The 10,752-nt window shown below is 44.5% G+C and overlaps 1 protein-coding gene across 1 annotated transcript; it reads left to right on the top strand.

Annotated features, from left to right (window-relative positions):
- The first annotated feature begins 7,502 nt into the window (after positions 1-7,502).
- On the top strand, positions 7,503-10,198 carry LOC143576166 (small GTPase LIP1-like). The gene is made up of 7 exons (XM_077060324.1): positions 7,503-7,610; positions 8,839-8,930; positions 9,032-9,176; positions 9,251-9,555; positions 9,626-9,679; positions 9,763-9,884; positions 9,956-10,198. Exons 1-7 carry the CDS (start codon positions 7,505-7,507, stop codon positions 10,122-10,124), a joined length of 993 nt encoding a protein of 330 aa, XP_076916439.1. The 5' UTR covers positions 7,503-7,504; the 3' UTR covers positions 10,125-10,198.
- Positions 10,199-10,752: the final 554 nt, after the last annotated feature.

Here is a 10,752-nt window from a genome sequence, read left to right as displayed (position 1 = left end):
TGTCAGAGATGGGACGCTCGCACACCTCGTGGCGTAACGAACGCTGAGCAGTCTGATGCGTGTAGAACCCCAGCTGGGGAAAACACGAATAAAATTGCAGCTTCAATGCCGGAGACTACATACTACGTAAACAACGAGATCCCGAACCAGGTGCATATCGGCTCGATGGCACTCCCATCCCAACAACATGGAAGGGAGCTCAATTACACAGTTTGCATGTAGATCAATTCCAAATTGGTAAAGAAAAGGCCCAGAGCCACTTCTAATGGAAATGATTCTCCTTAGAACATCGACGCTGATGATGTTACATTTATACTTATGAACTTTCCACACGGATATGCCGGTCTTCACCGCATACATAAGTGTGAAAGAAGTCGTTGCGTGGGGAAGGCGGCAAAAACCGCATAAACCCAAAAAACGGCAAACCTTCACGCAGGTCAGTTAAAGGTAAAGTTCAGTCATCCCACTAAATGAAAGTGCCGGTCTATCCGCACGAATCATGATAGAGGAAACTGAACACTAACCTATTAACAACCGCGCGTCGAACGGTTAATTTATTCAACACTGATATGTCGGTTTTCACCGCATAATTACGTGGAAAGTCGTTGCGTGGGGAAGGCGGCAAAACCCGCATAAACCCAAAAAACGGCAAACCTTCACGCAGGTCAGTTAAAGGTAAAGTTCAGTCATCCCACTAAATGAAAGTGCCGGTCTATCCGCACGAATCATGATAGAGGAAACTGAACACTAACCTATTAACAACCGCGCGTCGAAAGGTTAATTTATTCAACACTGATGCCGGTACTCACCGCATAATTACGTGGAAAGTCGTTGCGTGGGGAAGGCGGCAAAACCCGCATAAACCCAAAAAACGGCAAACCTTCACGCAGGTCAGTCATAGGTAAACTTTGGTCATCCCACTAAATGAAAGTGCCGGTCCTAACCGCACAAATCATGAGAGGAAACCGAACCTATTGACAACCGCGCGTCGAACGGTTAACTTATTCAAAATACTTTAGAAAATTTCTAATAGAAGGATGAGGAAAACCTCCACGCAGGTTAGATGTAGGTAAAGTTTAGCCATTCTACTAAGTGCAAGTGACGGTCCTACCCGCACAATCACGAAAGAGGAAGCAAAACTTCAACCTATTATCTACTACGTTCAAAGGTTAACTTATTCTAAACAATTAGAAAATTTCTAAAAAGATGAGGAAAACCTCCACGCAGGTCAGATATAGGTAAAGTTTAGCCATCCTACTAAGTGCAAGTGACGGTCCTACACGCACAATCACGAAGGAGGAAGCAAAACTTCAACCTATTATCTACCACGTTCAAAGGTTAACTTATTCTAAACACTTGGAAAATTGCTAATTTAAACTAAAGTATGCATGAGCAAGTCATATAACGTTTATAAAGCAAGTCATCCAGTGAAAGTAGCGGTCTTACCCGCACAAAGATTTATATTTCATAATATTCATTACAAGAATGGCCGGGTAACTACCCGCCTACAAGAATATAAATCTATACAAGCTAAACCTATCCTAACAGTGGGAAGGGATCTTCAGGATCAAGCTTCAGGACCACTTCCACTTGGACCAGCACCATCAGTAGAGCGTGGCGGTTCAAGGAAAGCTTTAAGGATAGCTAGCCCATCATCAGCAGCAGCAACTTCGTTCACCTTCTCCACCACCGGATGCGGGAAGGCGGCATACTGATTCACTGCTTGGTCATAAACAGCTTCAGTATCCACATCATACAAAGGGAAGTTGGAAGGCGGGATGCATATCTCAACGAACCCTAGACCAAGCAGGAAGCCGGCCTTTTCCCCATCTTCATGAGAAGCGTTGAGGGCTGCGTTCATGGCATCGTCGTATGATGTGTCCGTGAAGACTCGATGCACAACCTACAAAAAAAATATACAAGTATCAAAACCTTTTCTATTTACAAAGAAAAGCGTGAAGACATTATGAAGCTAAGCTTACCTGAGACAACGCTTCTCGAATAAGCCATTCATTGGTAACCAGAGCTTCCTGGAGGGCAGCTTGAGCTTGGTTACGGGCGCGTTCGGCTTCACTTTTGTTGAGGTTGGCAAGCAACACTTCTTTAGCCGCAGCCTCTTCAACGCCCTTTAGCTTCCGCTCAGTATGGTCAAGCACCCCCCTCTGGTCCAAGATCTCTTGGAGCTTCTTGGCGTCTTCCATCGCCAAGGCATCATGAGCCTGTTGGAGCGCCTCTAGTTTGGCTTTAAGTTCCTCATTCTCGAGACGTAAAGGCTCAGCAACAGCTTCAGCCTTGGTGGCCCTCTCGGTTGCGTTCCGTGCAGTTTCCATAGCCAGCCGAAGCTGTTCGTTAACAGCTTGGGCAGCCTTGGAACGGGCCTCGAGCCGGGCCTGAACTTCAACCTCGAGGGCCTTGAAGGCCTTCTCCTTTTCCGCAGCCACTGCGGTAAGCCTCCTATTCTCCTCCCGGACAGCCCGCGCCTGAGCTACTTCTTGGATGCGAGCTGCTTTTAACTTGTCGTTTTCACGACAAAGCAGCTCGACGCGCGGCTGCATCCGGGCCAGGAGAACCCGAAGCTCATTGGTTAGCCTACCCTCCTGGTAGCTAGCCATGGCTTCCCCCAACGCACCACTGGGAGCTGCGTGACGAGCCCACTCCACGCACTCCACAGGCGTGCGAAGGGTTGTTCCTCGGCGGATGTTCCATCGTGGAACATACACTTCATTGGAATCCGACACTGCAAAAAACAAAAAGCAGTTAGGAAAAGATAAAAAAAAAAAAAAGGCCAAAAGAACCCTACGCACCTGTAGGGTCGACAACAGGTCGATAGCCGCCAAACCCATCACCTGAACCCAAGGGAAATCCATCCAAGAGGTCAGGCAGATGGGAAGGAGGCAGAGGTTGGCGAGAAGCCCCAAGCATACCTGGAGGATCGGCCGTAGCTGCCGACGTCGGAGGAGGCATGGAGGCCGCCGCGGTAGAAACCAACGGAGGTGAACTCACAACCGTGGTCGCCGCTGCGGAAGTACCCGCAGGAATAGTCACCGCCGGCTCAGTAACAGATTCAGTAAATATGGCACTGACAGCCGGCGGAGATGTCATCACAGTTGGAACAGTTGGCTCAACTGGGTGAGCAACTGAACCAACAACTGAAGCAGGTGCAGCCGCCTGGGTCATCGCCTCAGGTAGGTTGACCAAACCTACCGTCATGGGTCCGGAGGTGCTCCTCCCCGCTCCACCCTGGAATGCGGTAGCATCCACGCCTGCACAAAGAAAATATAAGTATAATGGCGGAAAGATATGAAGTTAAAAAGTAAAGAAAGTTTGTACTTACGGGTTTTCTTGAGCCTAAAAGTGCGAACAGGCAGGGACGAACCCGATGGAGCCGGCCTCTTCACGCCGCTCACCGTCGTTGTCCTGGGCTGCTCGGAGGTGACGGTCGTCTCAGCCTCCGGAGCAGTGGTCTTATCACCACCAGGGTTCCCCGCCACCTCCTCGCTCTCAGTCTCTGAATCAGACCGAGGCACCGGATCGGCAGTGGAGGCAACCTTCGCCTTCCCCTTCCCGCCGGCAGCCTTCTTCTTCCGCACCAACGGAGGACCATCTGCGGATTCCTCATCAGAACACAAGATTAGAGGAATTCCAGCAGAGGTTTCAGCATTGAGGGGTCGAGGGTTGAATAACTCCTTACATGGCCGCCTGGCGCTCAGGATCTCGTGGCCTGGCGGGTAGACCTCCACGAACCGATCCGCCGTCTGTTCAAGGATGGGCAACTCGTTCTCATCTAGAGCACGAGTACCCATCCGAGCGGGACTATCAGCCTCCCGCGGATGCAAGAGCGACTGCAAGTCGTTCCCCTCTGAAATAAAAGAAAAACAGTTAGAAGACAAACCTATATAAACAAAGAAGACAGAGCATACCGTAAGGGACAGAGTTCAAACCGTATTCGAGGACGATGGGAACCTGTGACGCCTCCTTCCACACCCGGCTCATCCCAAGCATCACCATCCCAGACTCCGCAAAGCGGTATACCGGAGTCTGGACCCGGGAGATCTTGGCGAACCACTCCGCCTCCTGGTAGTTGAGGGCGTGAAGGGCGGGGAGTGCTCTCCCATTCTTAAAGGTCATCACAAGGGGGATGACGCGAGCGGAGATATAAAAAAACTCACGCTTCCACGACCGAAGACTGCGCTCGGTAGCGCAGATCTTCAACCCCTTGATCTGATTGACCAAGGTGTACCACCCCTGGATGCACCTCCAAGAATAGAAGGTCATCAACCGGTCAGCATGGGGCTCCACGCCCAGAATGAGGCACACCCACTCAAAGTGGCGGATCTTGGCGATCGCCATCGGGTGTACCTCCGTCAGATGCACGCCGTGCCTCTCCAAGACACGGTATACAAACTTCGTCAATGGGAACCTGAGATTCCCATAAACGAAGAATGCAGCGTACACCCCTATCTTGCCCTGGGGGCATCGTACACCGTCTGGTGTGGCTCCGGAAATTCAGGCTCGAACGACTCGAGCATGAACTTCCGGACGACGTACCGATAGAGGTCGGCCGGAAGAGCACACTGGCATTCGCCAGCAGTGCTCTTATCGTCTTTATCAGACGTAGACGTCGGGATCTCGACGTGCACGTCAGATTCTTCGGCAACAGCTTCAAAATCGTAGGTAGAAGACATGGTTTGGAGGTAAAGAAGAGTGATTTCAGGAGAATGCTTGGCAGAAATTATTCGCCGGAAATCGTTTACAAGAAGAGAAGAGTGAAAGTGTGAATTACAAGAGACCCTCTCTCCCTTTATATACTCATCGCAATTAATGCGATGAATTTAATGCGGAAGAGAGAGAAATCGCAGGTGCAATGAAACTATGACACGTGGCAAAGTGCAAGCTGGCAACAGCTGTTGAAAGGACGCGTGCCATTAATTTCGCGGCCACGCGCCCGAAAAATCGCGCCCACGCGTCTGAAAAAGCGTCTGGAATGACCATGTACTTTCACGTCACCATAACTTCCTGCACGTCCTGACACAGTTAGAAGAAACCGTCGGACGACGTTTCAACAGTTTGGACTGTTCTTATCCTTTCACCAACTCTTCGAATTTCAAAATTTCAAAAAGATTCAAAAGTAAGCGGGAAAATACCCCTTACCTTGGCAACCAAGTAACTGTAAGACAGGTGCGAGTACAGTGTTAAGGCAAAACCCTTCACATACTTAGCACCTGCAGGGAATTGAAGCCAAGAATACCTCGGCGACCAAGTAACTATAAGACGGGTGCGGGTACAGTGTTAAGGCAAAACCCTTCACATACTTAGCACCCGCAGGGAATTGACGCCAGGAATACCTTGGAAGTAAAGTAACCGTAAGACGAGTGCGGGTACAGTGTCAAGGCAAAACCCTTCACATACCTAGCGCTCCGCAGGGAATTGAAACCAAGAAGGATCTTCTGGGCAATGCTTGCGGAAACGGGAATAACATCCCCGCATAGCGGGAACGTCGAGAACTACATTGTTTGAAGCTTCAAGATGGAATTGGTGGTTTTAACATAATTGATCACTATGTTCAAAACTACCAAAACCTCATGGAGAATCCACACAAGTGTGACTCAACGCTCGTGACTTGCGAGGAGGTTACAGACCTACCCGCATCATACCCAAAGATCAAGCAGGAAAGTCGGGAATTTCTGCAAGTGACATAAGGACTTCCGCGGGAAGAATCCCCATGGAAAACCTTAAAACTAAACCCTTTTCAAAAACCCTTTGCTTAAGTCCAAAAGTTCACCTCACTTATTAAACACTCATGAGAAGAACATTGGACTGGGGGGACTTGAAGAGGTAGGTCCCAGCAGAGCCCAGTTGGACCCACAGGACTCACCTTGAAGAGAGACGTCTGCGCAGAAACCAACTGGATCCGCGGGACCCACCATGCTCAGAGACGTGACGTCCTTACGCGCAGTACGCAAGCTGTTCCCGCAGGAAATGCCTCCCAATGGTGAAGTACTCCGCCTGTTCCCGCAGCTGCGGATACAAGCCATCAGGGAAGGCCACCCGCGCAGCAAGGCTACACGCACAAGGCACTTAGCTCTCAATAATTCAGTAGTCACCTGAAGGAATGAGCAAAGCCGGGAACAATCCCGCACAAAGGCGGGAGGGGGAATACTCCCGCCCAAATGAGCCAGTCCGTACGATACTGGAAGATCTTTTGTACTGTACCTGACGAGGTATGGGCAAAAGATCTGACCAGAGATACGACAGCCCATTGACAACAGTATGGCGAGCAGCATGCTCTTGTACTGTATGTCACTATTAGCCGGTACCTACTCACCAACTCCTGTCATACCACGTGCATAGCCTGCAGTTGGTGGAAAAGGAATAGTACACAGCAGGCCTGGTCACTGTCAGCCGCTGCCTACCCACAAACTACCAGCATGGCACGTGCGTAGGCCACAGTTGGTAGAACAGGAATACTATTCAACCGGCTATACCCTCTTGGAAACCTATCTTCGGCTATAAATACCCCAAATGGTATGATCATCTCATCTTATCTTGTATCTTACATCTTATACCTGATATCTGCTCTAGCAATCTCTTAATATACACTTATATTCAAGAGCAATCTAGTCTGATTCTCACGCCGGAGGGTGGCCACAAGGAGGCACCCCCCCTTCTCAGTGACGAGCTCACGGTGTCTGTTTTGCAGGTTATCAGAAGAACCATCTTTGCCGGGTCTAACCCCTCGTGGGAAACATCTATTTAACCCCCAGATCATCCGTAATCTGCCCGGGGTCGATTAGTGTTTCTTCAATAATGTAGGCTTGATAAAGCACAAGGCATAACAATAATATAGGATGTATAATAAGGAGATGACATACAATGCAATACGTGGCTGGTTAGCAACGTGAGAAGAAGAGGAGAAGAGAAGAAAACGTTGTGTTTTTATGAATATTTTGAATTAGGGTAAAGGGTGGGTAAATTAATAAATATCTAATCAAAAAGTCAAAAGTATTTTTTAAAAACCTCAAATTAGGGCTTTTGAAAAATAACTTTTCCAAGCCAATCAAAAAGCCAAAACAAAAAGTGTTTTTACATTTGCCGAACACCTTTCTAAGTTATTGGACAATAAGCCCAAACACCCTAGTAGTTAGCACCAGCACAACAAATTTGGTTAAAACGGGCGAATTCGGGTAATCGGGTCGTATCGGAAACTCCATCCACCTTTCTTTCTTGGTGAACGATTTTGTGGAAATCAATCTATCATATCATATCATATCATATCATATCATATCATATCATATACGATTGTTTACCGTAACACAAGAAAAGAAGAAACTATTACCAACCAACACTAATTAGCTATAATAACCTAAACCAACAATCCATCAATCCAAAACCCCCTACTATATATACATATTCACTCAGATCGTCACTTCACCTCTCTAATTACTAGTTATTATACTCTAATCCAACCAATGAATCCCACCTGATTTTGATCACCCAAATAGCTATGTTTTGGAGAGGCCGTGACAGGGATAACAATAATAATATTATCAAAGATAAAAATGGCCTTCCGCCGTCCGGTCAGGTTCGAGTTCTCGTTGTTGGCGATTCAGGTAATATTAACATTACTTAGGGTTGAGTTTTGTGATTCATCATGTATTATAATATGATAATTGGCTCACAGGAGATATATTTTTTATTTGCACACTCTTTTGGTGTTATGTATTGTTTGATGGTTAGTTAAGTTACACTAGTTATTTGAATTGTATTTGCTTTTGTTAAAATGCGCGTCTGAACGTATCCTTGATCTTGTTGTTTGGGAGATGACTTGATGCATTTGAAGACTGGTTGCTGTTGAATGATACTAAACTTTTACATTTGCTTTCGAATATTCAGAAAATAAAATGCCACCTAGATATGAAGGCTGTTCGTTATACTTACCGCGGCATATTATGGCAAACGAATGCTCCCCTTAAGCACGTCCTTTTTGTAACACGTGCTTTATTTTTGATCCGCTAATCGTTGAACTGTTACTATTTACTCAAAAGACAACCCTTGTTTTTAACTTTCACACATTAACGTTTGCTTAAGTGATACCTATATGTTGAGTAGTTTGCTGGTGCCATAGTGGGTAGATGTGAATTGTTCCTTCGGGCTTCGGCCTATAAAACCCTGTATCAGTTCCTCACCCGTTAATTGGTTTTGAGTTGCGTCTAAGATCCTATATGCGTTAGAGAAGGGTGCATATGCACTTTTGTTTTAGTCAATTTTTGGCAAAATGGGCAAAACATAGGGGAAATTTTAGCATGAAATGTTAACTAACTCATGAATATATGTAGTCATGTATAACTTATAGCAAGTCATTTTTGAGCTGCGACCAAATATTTAAAACGGACGCATAACATGGAAAGATTCCAATTTAAGATTTCACATTTTCTTACCACTTCTATGAGCTTCCAAGGGTACAAATGCACAATCATATATTCTTTAAAAGCTATTACATTTGCAATTAAAAGATTAAGTGCACTTTTCAATTTCTTTTTTTGTTGGTTTGATGCATACCACTAAGCACTAATGTTAGACCATAGTATTTATGTGTTCATCTTCAAGTGAAATGATACCGATACTTCATTAAATGGAAATTATGGTGCTCTGTATTTACTGTTTTGTCTTTCAATTTCGATGGTCAGAAGGGTATTTATTTATTTATTTTATTTATTTTTTTACTAGAATTAAGAGAGGGGACCTCATTAGCAAGAAGGCATTGGCTTAATGCTTAAATATAAATAAAACCGTTATAATCCATTTTGGTATATTAAAAGTTGTTATATGCATCTGTAGGTGTTGGGAAAACTTCTCTTGTTCATCTGATTGTGAAAGGTTCATCCATCGCTCGTCCTGCTCAAACAGTCGGGTGTACAGTGGACGTTAAGGTTTGTCGTACATATTTCTCTCCACAAATAGCTTCCAGTACTGCCATACATAAATAACTTGTTTTCTTCTTTTTAAGTATTTTATTATGACATTTCTGCAGCATTTTACGTATGGATCATCTAGCAGTAGCTCTTCACGTAGCCTTAAAGCTGATACAGATAGAGAATTCTTTGTTGAACTTTGGGATGTTTCTGGACACGAGCGGTATCATGATTGTCGCTCCATGTTCTATTCTCAAATAAACGGTACATGCTATGTTTCTATCTCTTCATAATCATATTTGTTCTGTTCTAATAGTAATGATTAAATACGTTTACAGGTGTTATATTCGTACACGATCTCTCTCAAAGGAGGACAAAAACAAGTTTGCAGAAATGGGCTGCAGAGATTGCCACCACCGGGACGTTTTCAGCCCCTTTAGCTAATGGTGGGCCTGGTGGGCTTCTGGTACCATACATTGTAATCGGAAACAAGGCAGATATAGCTTCCAAAGAGGGTAGAAGAAATAGCAGTGGCAATCTTGTAGATATTGCCCGCCAGTGGGTCGAAAAACAAGGTTTACTTCCACCAAGTGAAGAGCTTCCTTTAACCGACAGTTTTCCCGGTAGTGGCGGCCTTCTAGCGGTAAGATTTTCAATTTTTGCCAATTTCACATAATATTTTTTTTAGTGTTTACACTTTTAAAAATATGCAGGCTGCAAAAGAAGCAAGATATGATAAGGAATCGGTGATGAAGTTTTTTCGGATGGTAAGTAGTTATTTATTTTCAGACTAAAATGAATTTAATTTAGTATTTTAGTAACATAAATTGTATGGGAATTATATTTTCAGTTGGTAAGGAGAAGATATTTTTCAGATGATTTGCCTACTGCAAATCCATGGTCAACCACCATACATCCGCCATTGCAGAGGTCTGATGACAGTGATGAAGATCGTGCATACTCCAGTACAAGGTGACACTAATTATATATATTAATGCATTTTCTGTAGTTATTCTGAGTGTAACTTGGTGTGGTGTTTGCAGTCAAATTGGGAATGTTTTACCGCCACTGCCAGCTCAGCGAAATCTAACTCCGCCTCCAACGTTGTATCCTCAGCAGCCTGTGTTGACCCCGGAAAACTATAATTTCCAGAGGTTTCGGGCTCCGGAATTGAGCAGTATTAGGTCGAAACGCACTGATATTAATGTTTGATGCATCTTTGCATTTAGTTTAACACACATATAAGAAAAAGATGTAGGCATCTTTGATAGAAGTTTATATTTTGGTTTGGTGGTTTGTTGAAATTTGAAAGTTGAAACAATGCTAATTTTCAGTAAATAGTTTCTTTTTACTTGAAGGTAAGAGTTTGCAATGATTTAAAGCAGGTTCTTTTGCTTTTGGTTATTTGACCATGCCTCATAAAATTTAAAATGAAAACAGAAAATTCTACACTTAATGACAATAACCTGAAGCACTTTGATTGAACCTCCTTGCTTCAATTATGTGTTGATAAATCGGTTGAAGCAGATAACGACCACTAAACAAGAGCAAGTCGGCTGGTACGACCAGTTTCAAGATTTGGTTATGACAATTTGATGGTTTAACCTTGGCTGATTTGGTGCTTGGAACGAACCGTATAACCTTGTCTATTTTTACCATATGTATTATCTTGATGAACCATATTTATAATTAATTTTAATATAGCATAGCATAACGATTTAGAAAGAAAAATATGGTTCAGACAGTCAAAACTGAACTTTTAAACCATTAAATTGTTAGACTAGTCTTGCAGGCACGCTCAACCTCCAAGTTGGGTTTGTTGTTTCTCAAAACTATAATG

Source organism: Bidens hawaiensis, unplaced genomic scaffold, assembly GCF_021521415.1.
Source record: "Bidens hawaiensis isolate Kalapana, Puna unplaced genomic scaffold, B.hawaiensis_p1.1 tig00028006_1, whole genome shotgun sequence".
Classification (NCBI taxonomy): domain Eukaryota; kingdom Viridiplantae; phylum Streptophyta; class Magnoliopsida; order Asterales; family Asteraceae; genus Bidens; species Bidens hawaiensis.
The sequence above is the reverse complement of the archived record's forward strand: the minus strand, read 5'-3'. Positions and strand labels throughout refer to the sequence as shown.